Raw genomic sequence first — 18,029 nt, forward strand, 5'->3', positions numbered from 1 at the left:
ACCTAGAATCCCCAAAGCTCCCTGCACTCATCTGCATCAGGAGGATCCTCCAGATGAAGATCACCTTCTCCCAGATCAGCATCAACCAAGCACTTATCATGAATGCAGTCAATGTTTTAGGGAACATAAAACACAAAAGAATAAAATATGGTAATACTATCTTCCTCTCTCATTAATACCTTCAACTTTAGGAAAATTTAGTTTTGCTTTCAATAACAATGTTCTGAAAAGCCACTAGATGGCGATACTGCCTTCAAAAAGGTGTGTGCGTTTTGGGAGGGTGGTATTAGTGAGCTAATGCTCTAAGGCCCTTTTCATTTTTCCCTTCTCTCTCCTTACTGGATAATCATATGGAAATGTAGTATGCTTTCTGGTTACTGTTTAAAAAACTTTCATTTTGATCACAGTAATATTATTAAAGATATGTTTTTCAGGGCTGGGCACAGTGGCTCACACCTGTAATCCTAGCACTTTGGGAGGCAGAGGTGGGTAGATCACTTGAGGTCAGGAGTTCAAGGCCAGCCTGGCCAACATGGTGAAACCCCGTCTCTACTAAAAACACAAAAATTAGCTGGGTGTGGTGGCAGGTGCCTGTAATCCCATCTACTCAGGAGGCTGAGGCAGGAGAATCGCTTAAACCTAGGAGGCGGAGGTTGCAGTGAGCCGAGATCACACCACTGCACTGCAGCTTGAGTGACAGAGTGAGACTCCGTCTCATAAATATAAATAAACAAACAAATAAAGTGTCACATTATAGTTTCTTCTCTAGAAAATGAGGCTAGTTTCAATTAATATGGAAAACTTTTTTCATACAGGACGGTCACATAAAGAGAGAAAGATACTCCATCCTTTTGAAAACCACTGGAGCAATGACTTGGTAAAATAAAAATTAAGAAGAGGGAAACATTGTAGCTGTCAGAAAAACTATACTTAAAAAACCATATACTAAAAGATGAACAGTTAATGAAGAAATGGGGCAAAAATCTCTATTCTCAAGTTTTAAAATTCCCAATGCAGAATGGGACAAAGTATAAATACCAATGTTCAAAATGAGAAAATGACTGAAATTTAAGAAATCATTTTCCCCTCTAATTTTAATCCAGTGGTTCTCTTTCTTTCTTCAATAGGCACATGAAGAGCAGATCCACATTGGTCACAGACCCCCAAGTACTAGCTGTAACTCCACCCAGCTTTCCTCAAATTCAAAAAAGGAACATCCAAAATCTAATGAGAGCTGTGGTTGATGCTATTACAGTTGTAAGCTGAAATCTGCTCTATTTACAAACAAAAAACCTTACACAAAATTCTTGGAACACTTCAGTTATTCGATCTATATTAACTACTTAGAAAATAAAAACACTTCAAAGTGACTTTATATTTGCATGAGTATTACAGTAAGGCCCTACCTGGCTCTCTGTTTATAATGAAGCAGAAATATGAATGAAAAATCATTTGTTATATATTTATCTCAAAAAATATCTAGAAAATTTGAGACAATACAATAAATCTGTTAAAGGTAGATTTATTTTAAAATCACAGTTATTAAGGTTCACTAGAGCAACATATGTATTTTAAAGGTATTCCATTATATTAATACTACTTCTCCAGGAGATTCTGAAGAAATCAGAATTATTCTCTTAAAAAAAAAGAGAGAAGTTTTAAAGGAGTATATAAACCCCATAATGATAGGATATTTGCTCTTAAAACAAAACGACAGACTGAATTTTCCTCTTATACATTTAACTGAGCAGAAAAATTCAGTATACATTACCTGAAGATGCAAAGTTATGGGACTTTAAAACTCTGGTTCTCTAAACTCAAAATTTCTACATCAATCCAGCAGGGCAACAGGGACCATGGCCCAGTGAACATACCACACCCCGGCACTCCAATGGAACCCAAATTATATTTTAAAATGAAAATCAATGGGAAAATTAAGCCTCATAATATAAAATTTGGCTTTATAATCAGCTTTTCTGAAACATATCTATTCCAAATGTGCACAAATATCTGCATAACAAGAATCTATTAGATTAAAATGTTAATTAGCTGTTTTCCATTCCATAGGAAAGGATTTACATAATTAACAACAGACACAAACTTATATTAAGCAAAATCTAACTACAGTGAAATCTCAACCAGCTTAGCAGATAGAATTCTTAATTAACCAGAACTTGCCCAAAATAATAGCCACATTAATTTAGTCATATATATGCTTCTCAGCTGGGCATGGTGGCTCATGCCTATAATCCCAGCACTTTGGGAGGCCAAGGCAGGCAGATCACTTGTGGTCACGAGTTCGAGACCAGCCTGGCCAACATGGCGAAATCCTGTCTCTACTAAAAAATACAAAAATTAGCTGGGCGTGGTGGTGCGCATCTGTAGTCCCAGCTACTCGGAAGGCTGAAGCTGGAGAAACGCTAGAACCCGGGAGGTGGAGGTTGCAGTGAGCTGAGATCACGCCACTGCACTCCAGCCTAGGCGACAGAGTGAGACTGTCTCAAATAAAATAAAATACATATGCTTCTTAAACAGCAGAAGAAAAAAATATACTTCAAGTTAAGTTTTGGATTAAGTACACATTCAGACCAATTTTTCCTTTCAACTTCTACCAAGAGGCACTATTATATATGACAGAAAGAATAAAAAATTGGGAATTGAAAACTTAACTATACACCCTTGGCTCTGCCAACATTTTTTGATCTTTAAAGTCACTCAATCCTTCACAATAGCCAGGATGGGGAATCAACGTTAAGCGTCCACTAAGAGATGGACGGATAAAGAAAATGTGGCCTGTAATCCCAGCTATCGGTAGGCTGAGGCAGGAGAATCACTTGGACCCCGGAGGTGGAGGTTGTAGTGAGCTGAGATTGCACCACTGCACTCCAGCCTGGGCGACAGAGTGAGACTCTGTCTCAAAAAAAACAAAACAAAACAAAAAAAGGAAAATGTGGCATATACGCACAATGAAATACTATTCAAGTCTTTAAAAAACAAGGAAATCCTGTCATTTATGACAACATGGATGAACGTGAAGCGCATTGTGTTAAGTGGAATAAGGCAGGCACATAAAGACAAATAACTCATCATTTCACTTATACGTGAAATCTAAAAAACCTCAACTCATAGAGGTAGAGAGTAGAGCTGGTAGTTACCAGATACTGGGCATAGGGAGTATGGGGGGAAGATGCTGGCCTAAGGATATAAAAGTTCAGTTAAACAAAAGTAAATTCAAGAGATTTATTGTACAACTTGGCAGCTACACTTAGTAACAATGTATTCTTGAAAATTGTTGAGAGTAGATTTTTAAGTGTTGGCACACACACAAAAAAATGTGGGGTAATGCATAGTAATTAGCTCAATGTAGCCATTTCACAATGTATACATATTTCAAAATTAAAAAAGGAAACTAACTCAGCCCTTTCTGGGTCTCAATTCGCTCAAATGCAAAATGAAGGATATAGCTTTTGAGCTTTAAAACACTTTTAAACTTCAAAAAAAAAAAAAAACACTCATACAACCCTTTCCTAAAATAAAATGTTAATTTTAAGTGTAGTAGTTAAAACAAATAAAAACCAAGTAACTCTGGTGAAAGTTGGTACAGAGGACTGGAGGTCCAATCACAAAACCCCATCCACAGAACACTTTCTTTCCTTTCTCTCTCTCTGTCTGTCTTTCCTTCCTTCCTTCCTCCTTCCCTCCCTCCTCTCTTCCTTTTTTTTTTTTTTTGGAGACAGTCTTGCTGGAGTACAGTGGTGTGATCTCGGCTCACTGCAACCTCCGCCTCCCAGGTTTAAGTGATTCTTGTGCCTCAGCCTCCCAAGTAGCTGGGATTATAGGCGTGCACCACCAAGCCCAGCTATTTTTAGTAGAGATGGGGTTTCACCATGTTGGCCAGGCTGGTCTCCAAGTGCTGACCCTCAAGTGATCCGCCTGCCTCTGCCTCCCAAAGTGCTGGGATTTGTACAAGCATGAGCCACTGTGCCTGGCCCACTGCACACTTTCTGAGGGGTTTCATGGAACTTGAATAGATCCAAAACATATCACTTATAAACCTCTACTCTAGAACACTATATAAGGAAAATACTTTCCAGAATTATGTCACAGGTGCTGCAAGATTTAACAAAATAGACTTTTTACTCTGAAAAATTCAAACGAGAGTTTTTGTTTATTGCTTTAACCAAAAAAAGCAAAGATTAAATGAAAGTAAACATCTATTCCTAAGACTGCAATCAACTGATGTTTCATTATATTAAATTATGGTGATATTAAAGAAATGACAAAATTGTCATAAAATAAAAATTCTTTAACTATATTATTTCAGATATATATATACATATATGAAAATAAAGACAAGAAAGGAATGGGGTAAATGGACTAAAGATTTATTAAGCCAAATTAATTCCGTATTTTATTTACATAAAACCTACTATTGCACAAAAATATTTTATTTTGAAATCCCATATTAGTTTTAATAGGACAAATCATATTTCACTACCACCAGGCACAAAGAAAGCCAAGTTGGGTATATAATCCAACTTTAGCCAGAAAAGTTCTACATTTTTGTGTCTTATACAGTGAACATCCTCCCAACAGTTGCTTTAAATAAAGGGTTCTAGGGAGTTAAAAAAACAAAGAACTGTAGATATAACAATAAAACCTGTCTAAAATAATAATGAAACCAAAGTTTATAAGTTTAAAAATGCAATTTAAAAGGTTTTCATTAAGAATATTTAATATCTGAATTCGCATTAGAAATTTAAGTTCACTTCAGTTACACTTAAAGATGTTCATTTAAAAAAATCATTTTTACCTGTTAAAGATCAATTTTTAAATTGAGATAATGTATAAAATATTGTAATTACAATAACCAACCCAATATGGTATAAAATTTCAATGTTTTATGTACTAACCATGAAAAGTAAACTTCTCTTTTAAAAAATAAAACTATCAATAAGGTATTCTTAGTATAGCTTCTAATACTAAACTCTAGTATCTACAATATTCATTTGAAGGTATGCTTACCTTTCTTCTGAGCTATACAATCGAGCAAGTCCAAAGTCTGCAAGTTTTATCTGCCCTCTGGTGGAAATAAGACCAAATGAACAAAAGGTATTAATTTACTCTGAATTGACAATACACATTTATATTCTATGCCTAGAACTGATTAAAAAAAAAAACCTATGTAAACTTTAACTCTGCTCACACTGCAATATCATCAAGGTAATACAGGCAAAGGCAAGTACTGGATAAATTCACAAAACAAGAAAGTAAACTATCCTTGGATAGTCTTAAAATTATTATAGTAATATGATTATTATAATTACTGTATTATAATATTAGAATAGTATTTTATTACTATTCAGTTCCTATTTAGAAAAGCATACTTCAATGAAAATAAAATGAGATCATTTTTATTACTTAGCAGTAAGACAAATTTCTTGTTCAAGGTAACAGTGCTCAAGAATGAAGTGACATCACTTTTAATTTGTTTAATTCTCCAGTTTTAGAGGGGCTAGGTGCATAGAACACTGTCTATTAATTAAAATGAGAACCAGCCATGCCTTATTTAAATTAACAAACAGTACCAATTACAAGAGAATTACCAGGGTTCAAATATAAGATGTTACAAATCTAACCTTATTTACATAAGTTTTAAATATGTGAATGTGTATGTGTGTGTACACACTTCCAAGAAGTTCACTTTACAACTGTGACTGCTTTTTTAAAATTTTCTAAAATCTATTCTTAACCTAAAGCTGAAGTTACATTGCTTATTAGATGATCCATTCACATTACTTGGCATAATAGCAAACAGAAAAGTCAACTAAGTATTATTTTATATGCATTACAGACTATTATTAGATTTTCTTTTTTTTTTTTGAGACCGAGTCTTGCTTGCTTTGTCACCCAGGCTGGAGTGCAGTGGCACTTCACTATCTCAGCTCACTGACTCCACTCAACTCCACTTCTGGGATTCAAGCGATTCTCGTTCCTCAGGCTTTCTAGCAGCTGGGATTACAGGCGTGTGCCACCACACCGGGTTTACTTTTGTATTTTTAGTAGAGACAGGGTTTCACCATGTTGGCCAGGCTGGTCTTGAACTCCTGGCCTCAAGTGATCCGTCTGCCTCATCCCCCCAAAGTGTTGGGATTACAGGCTGAGCTGCCCCACCCGGCCACTAACAGCTATGTAACACAACTTTTGAGGTATCCCAAGTTATAATATTGTTGATTAGTTTTATTTTTATTTTTGAGCCAGAGTCTCGCTGTATCACCTAGGCTGGAGTACAGTGGCATGATCTCAGCTCACTGCAACCTCCACCTCCTGGATTCAAGCAATTCTCATGCCTCAGCCTCCTGTGTAGCTGGCATCACAGGCATGCTCCACCACACTAAGCTAACTTTTGTATTTTTTTGGTAGAGACAGGGTTTCATCAACGTTGGCCAGGCTGGTCATGAACTCCTGGTCTCAAGTGACCTGCCCGTCTCTACTTCTCAAGGTGCTGGGATTACAGGCGTGAGCCACTGTGGCTGGCCTGATTATTTTTACATAGTTTGTATAAAGTAAACTAAATTTTAAATCTTTTTTAACATAATCAAGGTGCAACATCATGTAACACCATATCTTTTTTTTATTTTAAAAATTTTAGATTCGGGGGTACATGTGTTTGTTGGTGACATGGGTATTACAAGTGTAATAGTAGGGGTTAGGCTTCTGGGGTACCCATCACCCAAATGTTGGACACTGTACCTAATAGGTAACTTTCAACGCTCACCACCCCCCACATTCCCCGCCGCTACGGTTTCCAGTCTATTCTCTCCATGTACATGTCCATGGTAAAACTCATTTTAAATATATATAAAGTTCATACCCATACCTATTATTTAGAAGGATATTGGAACATTTAATATCTCTATGCAAAAAGTTCTTCTTATGACAATAATCCAGACCCTCCATGAGCTGTCTCATAAATGACTTTATGTGATTTTCATTAAAATGAACCAAGCCTGATTCCAGTAGTCCCATCAGATCATGGTCCATATATTCAAACACCAGATAAAATGCACCTAAGAATGAGAATAATTAATACATTAGAAACTTATTCCTACAACCTTTCCATAAATTCACAATTTTTAACAATAAAAGGCTGGTAGAGGAAGAATTAATCCTTGAAAAGAAGTGTTACTTTGTTACTTTAATAACATTCATCTTTCTCTCTGGACTTAATAATATTAATAAATAAATCCCAAGGAAAACATCTAATCTATTTTCTTCTCCCAGCAAAAACAGTTATGATTTAAAAAAAAAAAAAATCACCCTGCTGTTCTCCATATTGTATAGTTTCTAGGTGTGATTAATGTTTTAGACATCAAATTGTCTCTTAGAAGCTGAATAAAATCAATATAGTTTATCAAAAAATTAAAAGTTGGTAAAAGAACTGCTTTTAATTTAAAAAAAAAAAAAAAAAGAGTACAGGCCAAGAAAGATGTTAGGCGACTTCTAAATGCCTCAATAAACATGTAATTTAATTGTTTATACAGCTCCAGAGTACCTAAAAGCAAGAATTTGAGGAAAAACAATATAATTTGAAATTACAACTTTATTTTATAAAAAACAGCTTAGTCCTGCTACCAAAACCTAAAATAGCACATAGCACACACACACAAACTATACAAACGTACTTGTGAGAGATTTAGAAATCCTAAAGGAAACTTACACACAAACTGAATGAGAAATATAATTCATTACATTTGTGAAAAGCAGAAAAACTAACACGAAGACAAAAAAGGCATCTGAACTTGGTTCAGGTAAGTTCCTAATTTTTAAAACAGAGCAAAGAACTCTTGGTAAACTTGCAACAGAAGGAGTCTTTCTTAAAAGTTTATTATGGTACCTCCCTGAAACCAACAACCAATGTCATATTTAATAGGAAAGGCTAGATATTATGTATGAGATTAAAAACAAAAATTGCCAGTGGCTCATGCCTGTAATCCCAGGGCTTTGGGAGGCCAAGGTGGGCGGATCATGAGGTCAGGAGATCAAGACCATCCTGGCGACACAGTGAAACCCCGTCTCTACTAAATATACAAAAAATTAGCCGGGCATGGTGGTGGATGCCTGTAGTTCCAGCTACTCGGGAGGCTGAGGCAGGAGAATGGCGTGAACCTGGGAGGCAGAGCTTGCAGTGAGCCGAGATCACGCTACTGCACTCTAGCCTGGGTGACAGAGCGAGACTCCATCTCAAAAAAAGAAAAATCAATATTCAAAAAGCAAAAGACAGCCGGGCGCTGTGGCTCATGCCTATAATCCCAGCACTTTGGGAGGCTGAGGCAGGTGGATCATCTGAGGTCAGGAACATGAAACCAGCCTGGGCAACATGTCGAAACCCTGTCTCTACAAAAACTACAAAAATTAGCCTGGCGTAGTGGTGTGTTATCTTAGTCCCAGCTACTCGGGGGACTGAAGTAGGAGGATTGCTTGAGCCCAGGAGGCAGAGGTTGCAGTAAGCTGAGATTAAGCCACTGTACTCCAGCCTGGGCAACAGAGCCAGACTTTGTCTCAAAGAAGAAAAAAAAAAAAGCAAAAGACTTCATATATGAAGCAACAATTCACTAGAAAATAAAATTTAAATGACTTCACAATAGAAAAAAATTACTACTAATGACCAGGACTAAACTTTAACAAGAATTATACAAAACTGAGCCAGGCGTGGTGGCTCACACCTATAATCCCAGCACTTTGAGAGGCCAAAGTGGGCGGATCACCTGAGGTCAGGAGTTAGAGACCAGCCTGGCCAACATAGTGAAACCCCATCTCTACTAAAAATACAAAAAGCCAGGCATGGTGGCGTGCACCTGTAATCCCAGCTGCTCCAGAGGCTGAGGCAGAAGAATCACTTGAACCAGGGAGGTGGAGGTTGCAGTGAGCCGAGGTGGTGCCACTGCACTCCAGCCTGTGCAACAGAGCAAGATTCCATCTCAAAAAAAAAAAAAAAAAAAAAAAAAAATTATACAAAATTCATTAATAAACACCAAATTGTAAAACTCTGTATTTTTCTTTTCTTTTTTTTTTTTTTTTGAGACAGGGTCTCACTCACTCTGTCACCCAGACTGGAGTACAGTGGCACCATCACAACTCACTATATCCCTGACCTCCTAGCTCAAGTGATCTTCCTACCTCAGCCTTCCAAGTATAGTTGGGGTCATGGGCTCTCACCACCACATCTGGCTAATTTTTCTGTTTGTTTTATTTCTGGTAGAGATGGGGTCTCTCTATGTTACCCAGGTTAGTCTTGAATTCCCCGACTCAAGAGATCCTCCCACCTTGGCTCCCAAAGTGGCAGATTACAGGTTTGAGGTACCGCGCACATATAAAACTCTGTATTTTAAAGCAATTTCAATAAAAGGACCAATGGTTTTTCTCTTTTGTCACCAGGAGTGAGGAGACTTAACTTGACAAAATAATTCTAAAATTATCCTTGAAGAAAACAAACCAGAGTACCAGCTAAAACATTTCTGAAAATAAACACTTGCCCTACTAGAAATTAATCTGACCTGTGTCATACCATAGGGACTGACAGAACAGTGAAAATACTACACACCAGAAAACAAATCCCAGTTATATATCTAATAATTATAAAAATAGCCAATTTAAGTCAGTGAAGAAAGAATAGATAAAATAGTGTTTGACAAATGTATAATCCCACAAGGAGGTGGACAGTTATATCAAAGAAAAATGCAGTAAAAAGCCAACAGATTTCAATTCATTAAATGAAAATGTAGAAGTACTGCCTAAGGAAACAATATGGAAGAGAGATAAAAGGCAAATGATGGCTGCGCATGGTAGCTCACGCCAGTAATCCCAGCACTTTGGGAGATCGGGGTGAGAGGACTGCTTGAGGCCAGGGGTTTGAGACTAGCCTGGGGCGACATGGAGAGATCCTGTCTACAGAAATTTAAAAATTAGCCAGGTGTGGTAGTGCACACCTGTAATTCTAGCTACTTGGGGGGCTGAGGCAGGAGAACTACTTGAGCCCCAGAGTTTGGAGTCTGTGGCTGCAGGGCCACTGCATTCCAGCCTGGGTGACAGAAGGAGACAGACCCAGTCTCCAAAAAAAAAAAAAAAGGAGGGCTGGAGCACGGTGGCTCACACCTGTAATCCCAACACTTTCGGAGGCCGAGGTGGGTGGATCGCTTGAGGCCAGAAGTTTTGAGACTAGCCTGGACAACATGGTAAAACCCCGTCTCTGCTAAAATACAAAAAAAACAGCTGGATGTAGGGCACATGCCTGTAATCCCAGCTACTCGGGAGGCTGAGGTGGGAGGATCACCTAAGCCTGGGAGGTCAAGGTTGCAGTTAGTTGCGATTGCGCCACTGCACTCCAGCCCGGGTGATAGAGTGAACCCTGTCAAAAAAAAAAAAAGAAAAAAGAAAAAAAAAGAAAGAAAAGAAAAGGACAAACTGGAGAAGTATCTATAACATATACTAGATTAATATCCTTAATATAAAATGAGATCTTACAAATCAATACAAAAACGGCTGGGTGTGGTGGCTCACGACTGTTATCCCAGCACTTTGGGAGGCCGAGGTGGGCGGATCACTTCAGCTCAGGAGTTCGAGACCAGCCTGGCCAACATGGTGAAACCCCGTCTCTACTAAAAATACAAAAAAATTAGCTGGGCTTGGTGGTACAAGCCTGTAATCCCAGCTACTCAGGAGGCTGACGCAGGAGAATCACTTGAACCCGAGAGGCGGAGGTTGCAGTGAGCCGAGATCGCGCCAGCCTGGGAGACAGACCAAGATCTCAAACAACTACAACAACAACAAAAGAATCAATACAAAAAAATACCAATCCCACAACAGAAAATAAGAAATCAAATGAACTGTCAATATGCAAAAGAATGCCTATGTCCAAAAAACACATGAAAAATATTTAATCTCATTACTAAACGAAATACACAAATCAAAGCAACTGTATACCACTTTTAAATTGCATACTCTTTCACGTGGCAAGACTACAAAGATTTAGCTGTAAGCATGATCACTAAAGCAATGTAATAATAAAACACTTAGAAAACAAAACAATATGTCAAAAAAGTTCTTCTGGTATATGTTATGCCACTCCATATAACTTTGAAAAATGTTGTAGAGATGTAATTATTGATGTGGAAATGTACTGAGCATGCTGAGTAAAAAGTAAGTCAGTTATCAAATATACACATACCGCTATCTCTGCTGTTATTTAACATTATATTGGTGGCATTATGTAACACAGAAAGATAAAAGACAGCATTAAGAGTTGCATGGTCCAATACAGTAGCTACTAGCCACTAGCCACATGTGGCTAACGAGCTCTTGAAATGTGGCTAGTTAAAAAATGCTACGAGTTCTGGTATGACTTTGAGAATTATTGAAAGTATATAGAAAAAAATTAAAAATAAAAATGCTATGAATGCAAAACACACTGAATTTTGAAGACAGTACAAAATAAAAGAATATAAAATATCTCAATAATTTGTGGTCTTGATTACATACTGAAATAATTAGATACATTGGGTTAAATGTATTATTTGTTGAGTTGGTTTTTTTGAGACAGAGTCTCACTCTGTTGCCCAGGCTGGAGTGCAGTGGCACGATCTTGGCTCACTGCAACCTCCGCCTCCTGGGTTCAAGTGATTCTCATGCCTCAGCCTCCCAAGCAGCTGGGATTACTGGTGTGCACCACCACTCCTGGCTAATTTTTGTATTTTTAGTAGAGATGGGGTTTCACAATGTTGGCCAGGCTGGTCTCGAACTCCTAACCTCAGGTGATCCACCCACCTCAGCCCCCCAAAGAGCTGGGATTACAGGCACGAGCCACCGCACCTGGGTTAAATACGTTATTAATTTCAACCTTTCTTTTTTTAAAATGAAGTTACCAGATGATTTTAAATTAAAATACAATGGCTCACATTCTATTTCCATTAAACAGCACTGAATTCGAGATTTAAGAATTGACATAGGAAAGCTAAAACTATCTTTAAATGCAGATAACAAGTTTTTGGCCTCCGGAGAGCCATAAACACTCAATGACAACAAAAAAATTATTACACACAGTTAAACAGGTTAAAAAAGTAGAATATTACATATAGTAGTCACTAACATCAACCACCAGTTAAAATATAAAATGGAAGACCCCATTAGTAATAGCTAATCAATTAATTAAATTTAAAAAGCTCACATAAGAAATGTGAGAAATCCTTTAAACTATAAACACTCTTACAAGACAGAAAAGTACACATGAGCAAATGGATAGCAGCGCTAAACATGATAAAGATGTTAATTATCCCTATGTTAGTTTATAAATTAGACACAGCCCAATTTTTCACAATACTTATTGTTTTTCTGTAATGTATATCCACATAGAAAAATAATTAAGAATAGCAAAGTAACACCTGAAAGAGAAAGGGGGTATGTGTACACACTATCAGATATTAAACCAGTATACATTTCCATCGTTAAAAAGTGTGATACTGGTAAATAAACATGAAATAAAACAGAAAATTCAGAAATATATCCACATACATATGGACCTTTACTATATGATAAAGATGGCATATCAATTCAGTGTGGAAAAGATGGACTTTTTAATTGGTGGTATTGGGATAACTGAATAGCCAGAAAAAGATAAAACTTGTCTGTCTCTCACACTATACACCAGCATAAAAAGCAAATGAATCTACAAAATTACAAAAAATTAGCCAGGTGTGGTGGTGGGTGCCTGTAATCCCAGCTACTGGGGAGGCAGAGGCAGGAGAATCGCTTGAATCTGGGAGACAGAGGTTGCAGTGAGCCGAGATTGTGCCATTGCAATCCAGCCTGGATGGACAACATGAGCAAAACTCAATCTCAAAAAAAAAAAAAAAAAAAAAAAAAAAGCAAATTAATCAGTTATCTAAATGTTTTTAAAGAACTATAAAAGTACTTTAAAAAAAACACAGAATTCCTTAATAACCTAAGAGTAGAAAAAAAGTTCCAACTAGGAATCAAGAAATAATTTATACCAAGAAATAATAAATATGACAAATACGACTATGTAAAAATAAAAATCCTCTGCATGGCTAAAAATACCACAAGCAAAATTAAAAGAATATAGCAACCTGGAAAAAAAATAGCTGCAACTTATACTGCAGAGTGATTATTAGTATCAACTACAGTCCAGGCACGGTGGCTCACGCCTGTAATCCCAGTACTTTGGGAGGCTGAGGCAGGTGGATCACTTGAGGTCAGGAGTTCGAGACCAGCCTGTCCAACATGGTGAAACTCTCTCTCTACTAAAAATACAAAAATTAGCCGGGCATGGTGGTTCATGCCTATAATCCCAGCTATTCAGGAGGCTGAGGCATGAGAATCACTTGAATGCAGGAAGTGGAGGTTGCAGTGAGCTGAGATCCTGCCACTGCACTCCCGCCTGGGCGACAGACACTCTGTCGCAAAAAAAAAAAAAAAAAATTAGCCGGGCATGGTGGTGGGCACCTGTAATCCTGGCTACTTGGGAAGCTGAGGCAGGAGAATCACTTAAGCCGGGAGGCGGAGGTTGCAGTGAGTCACAATCGTGCCACTGCACTCCTGCACTCCAGCCTGGGCAACAAAGCAAGACTCTCTCTCTCTCTCTCTATCTGTATATATAACTAAAATAAAAACTCTCTAAATTAGGGGGAAAAAAGATCAACGACCTTACAGAAAGTGAGAAAAAGAGACAATTAGCTCATCCGAAAAAAGAGCAAAGTGCCCCTAAGTGAATGCAAAGTTAAAAACTCTAAATTAGGGGGGAAAAAGATCAACGACCTTACAAAAAAGTGAGAAAGAGAGACAATTAGCTCATCCGAAAAAAGAGCGAAGCGCCCCTAAGTGAATGCAAAGTAGCTTAATCTTGCTCACAACAAAAATTTGTGGCCAGGCACAGTGGCTCACGCCTATAATCCCAGCACTTTGGGACGCTGAGATGGGCGGATCACCTGAGGTCGGGAGTTCGAGACCAGACTAACACGAAGAAACCCCGTTTCTGCTAAAAATACAAAATTAGCCAGGCATGGTGGTGCATGACTGTAATCCCAACTACTTGGGAGGCTGAGACAAGAGAATCGCTTGAACCCAGGAGGCAGAGGCTGCGGTAAGCCAAGATCATGCCATTGCACTCCAGCCTGGGCAACAAGAGCAAAACTCTGTCTCAAAATAAATATAAATTAATTAATTTCCCAAACTAAAACTTGACCAAGATACTAAATTGACAAAAATCTAAAAGTAGAACTCCAGAGTCTACTGACAAAGCTGTAAGAAACACTTTCATACATTGGTAGTAGAAATACACAAAAAAAAGCCCTCTGAAGAGAAATTTGGCAATATCTAGCTAAATCACATTCAGTATTTCCCTTTGACTTAACAATCCCAATTCTAGGAACTTGTACCAAAAATTCACTGGCCAAAATACAAAATGATGTATGCATAGGGTTATTCAATGCAGCATTATTTACACAATGAAAATATCTATCATTAGGAAACTAGCTGAATAAACTATAGTATACCCACACAGTGCAGTGCCTCTAAGCAATGCGTGATTTTTGTCTACTAAAATGATGTTTGTCTACTAACATGGAGTAAACTTCAGCATATATGGTTAAATGAAAAGAAAAAGGTACAGCAGAGCACTTACAACATTGCTACCTTTTTTTTATATATAAAAAAAGGGAATGTGAATATGTACAAAAGAAACATTGGAGGAAGAAACAAACATTTAAAATAGTTACCCATGGGTAAGGGAGAGAACAAGAAAAAGAAGAATGGAAGTGACACTATTCTGAATGTACCTGTTTTATAGTTTAGAGTTTGAAACCAAGTAAATGTTTTATATAATTAAAATACATCATTAAATCAAAAAGGGAAAAAAAGCAATCCCTAAAAAACTGGAAACATATCCACATTTAGGTGGATTTATGTTTATCAAATTGGTTGCATAAACTGTCTACAATAGAGTATACTGACTATATACAGCTGGGGGGTATATTTTAAGGACAAAAAGAATCACTAAGAAATCTTAAACTGCATTCAGTAGTCTTTTTAGTAATTAATATCAGCATTGTTACTTTGAAATTATTACATGTATATGGTAGAACAAAGCAAGCTATGTTAGTATTTTAGGAACCAGGGCTTTTAGTTTACAAGAAAGATAAGGTCAAAGATGTATAAATCCTGTACTCTGAAATTGAAACTGAAATCATCTACAGTAGCAAGCCTCCAAAATGGTCCTAAATGATCCTGACTATCTAGCATCCATGCCACGCCACAGTGATTCAAGGACGGTCTGTGTGACCAACAGAATATTGGAGAGTGAATGATGTGACTTCCAAGTCTAGGTCATAAAGACAATGCAGCGTCTACCTTACTTTTTTAGATCATTCAACCTGGGAGAAGCCAGCCACCAAGGCTGTCAGGATATTTAAGCAACTTTGTGGAAGGCCCATGTAAAGAATCAGTGAGACCTCCCATCAAGAGAACAACTTGCTAGCCATGTGAGGGGAGCCATCTTGGAAGTGGATTCTCCAACCCCAGTCAAGCCTTCTAACGACAACCCTAGCTAACATCTCACTGCAATCTTATGAGAGACCCCAAACCAAAACTGCCAAGCCAAGATGCTCCCAAATTCCTGCCCACAGAAACTTCAAGATATAGTAGCTTCTATCATAATCTTTTAAGTACAACTGCCAAAGAATTGAATTTGTATCTAAATAAACTTCTGTATTTAATTACTATTTAGAGGAAAAAAGAGGGATAGAAGAACAAGCTAACTAACACCCAAAGGAAGCATTTGGCCAAATTGAAAATGCAGTCTACTCTCCAATAAATAAATGGAATAAAATGTTTAAAAGGCAAGAAGAGCTACTATAAATTATGAGACTTAAAATATTAATTAATATGAACAACATGCCATCTTGTTTGCATCCAGGTTGAAACAAAGCAGCTATAAAAAACATTTTTGAGACAACTGGGTAAACGTGAATGTAGATCATTAGATGACATAAAATTATGGCTGATTTTGTTAACTGTAAGGTCTCTTTTCTTTTTAAATGTAACTACAATTTCATTATCTATTGTCTCTCCATAATCAAAGATTAACTTTTATAATACAATGAGCCTGAGATTCACTTAAAAATAATCCAGGAGTTTTTTTTTTTTTTTTTTTAAGTTGACAGGGATAAATTAATTTAGCAAAATGTGTTAACTATAAAAGTGAAGGATGGGGACACTGGGGTTCATTATACTATTTCCTCTACTTTTATTTTTATATTTTATTTTAATTTAATTTAATTTAATTTTTTTTTGAGACGGAGTCTCGCGCTCTCACCCAGACTGGAGTACAGTGCACGATCTCAACTCACTGCAGCCTCCGCCTCCCAGGTTCAGGCAATTCTCCTGCCTCAGCCTCCAGAGTAGCTGGGATTACAGGTACCTGCCACCACACCTGGCTAATTGTTGTACTTTTGGTAGAGACAGGGTTTCGCCATGTTGGCCAGGCTGGTCTCAAACTCCTGACCTCATCTACTTTTAGATGTTTGAATATTTTAGTAATAATGAGTCTCTTAAAAATGTAAATAAAATTTTAGAAGGCTTTGAAATTATTAAATTGAATTAAGAGATAAATTTCATGTTCCTATATTTTAAAACTGGTTTTTACTTTTTATCAAGGTTTTATATCTCTGTGTGTGTGTGTGTGTGTGTGTGTGTGTATATATATATTATTTATTTATTTATTTTGAGACAGGGTCTCACTCTGTTGCCCAGGCTGGAGTGCAGTGGTACAATCTTGCCACCACTTCCTAGGCTCAAGTGCTCCTCCTCCTGCCTCAGCCACCCCATTAGCTGGGACTAAAGGTGTGTGCCACCACACTTTGCTAATTTCTGTAATTTTTTATAGAGACGAGGTCTTACTATATCACCCAGGCTGGTCTCAAACTCCTGGGCTCAAGCTATCCTCCTGCCTTAGCCTCCCAAAGTGCTGGATTACGGGTGGAAGCCAAGGTTATATATTTATGTAGTTTAAAGCAGTGATTCCCAACCTTTTTGGCACCAGGGACCAGTTTCATGGAAGACAATTTTTCCATGGACTGGGGATGGGGGGATGGGGGGACGGGTGGGTGGAGGGATGGTTTTGGGATGATTCAAGTACATTACATTTCTTGTACACTTTATTTCTATTGTTATTACACTGTAACATATAATGAAATAGTTATACAACTCACCATAATGTACAATCAGTGGGGGCCCTGAGCTGGTTTTCCTGCAACTAGATGGTCCCATCTGGGGATGATGGGAGACAGTGACAGATCATCAGACATTAGATTCTCATAAGGAGTGTACAACCTAGATCCCTTGCATGTGCAGTTCACAATAGAGTTTGTGCTCCTATGAGAATCTAATGCTGTCACTGATCTGACAGCAGGAAGAGCTCAGGCAGTTATGGGAGCTATGGGGAGCCACTGCAAATACAGATGAAGCTTGACTCGCTCACCTTCCACTCACCTCCTGCTGTGCGGCCCAGTTCCTGACCAGCCACAGACCAGTACCTGTCCATGGCCTGGGGGCTGGGAAACCCTGGTTTAAGGCAATGTTTTTCAAACTGTGGGTCATGCAATCAATTGAGTAGGTCATGACCTGCATTTTTAAAAACATTTTTATATTGCTTCATATTTTTCCGATATTGTATTTAAAAATTAATAAAATCATATGTAATGTAGTTGTGGAACTATAACATGCCACATAAAATTTCATTATGGTAGGAAAGCTGATATATATACATATCCTTAGAAAAATATTAGTATCAAAACTCTAGGAGTTTATCTGTGTGAACAGATAAGTGATTTTTACTTTCTCTTATGCTGCAATTTTCTAACTTTTTCTAAAAGTATAATTTTAAGAAATATTATCAATTGTGCCTAACAGATTAATAAGGGGAATAGCAAATAACCCAACTGAAAGTAAATGTCAATGTC

The 18,029-nt window shown here is 37.5% G+C and overlaps 1 protein-coding gene across 2 annotated transcripts in view; it reads right to left on the minus strand.

The window, feature by feature from the left end:
• The window catches only part of CDK13 (cyclin dependent kinase 13), a 147,545-nt gene that overhangs the window by 44,253 nt on the left and 85,263 nt on the right, over window positions 1–18,029 (minus strand). For both annotated transcript variants that reach the window (XM_001140018.6, XM_001139939.6), the window contains exons 6-7: window positions 6,881–7,070; window positions 5,026–5,082 (exon numbers count right to left, since the gene is read on the minus strand). In XM_001140018.6, the coding sequence (XP_001140018.1) occupies window positions 5,026–5,082; window positions 6,881–7,070 (247 nt within the window). The remainder of the gene's footprint in view (window positions 1–5,025; window positions 5,083–6,880; window positions 7,071–18,029) is intronic.

This window comes from Pan troglodytes, chromosome 6 (genome assembly GCF_028858775.2).
Source record: "Pan troglodytes isolate AG18354 chromosome 6, NHGRI_mPanTro3-v2.0_pri, whole genome shotgun sequence".
In the NCBI taxonomy this organism is placed as follows: Eukaryota; Metazoa; Chordata; class Mammalia; order Primates; family Hominidae; genus Pan; species Pan troglodytes.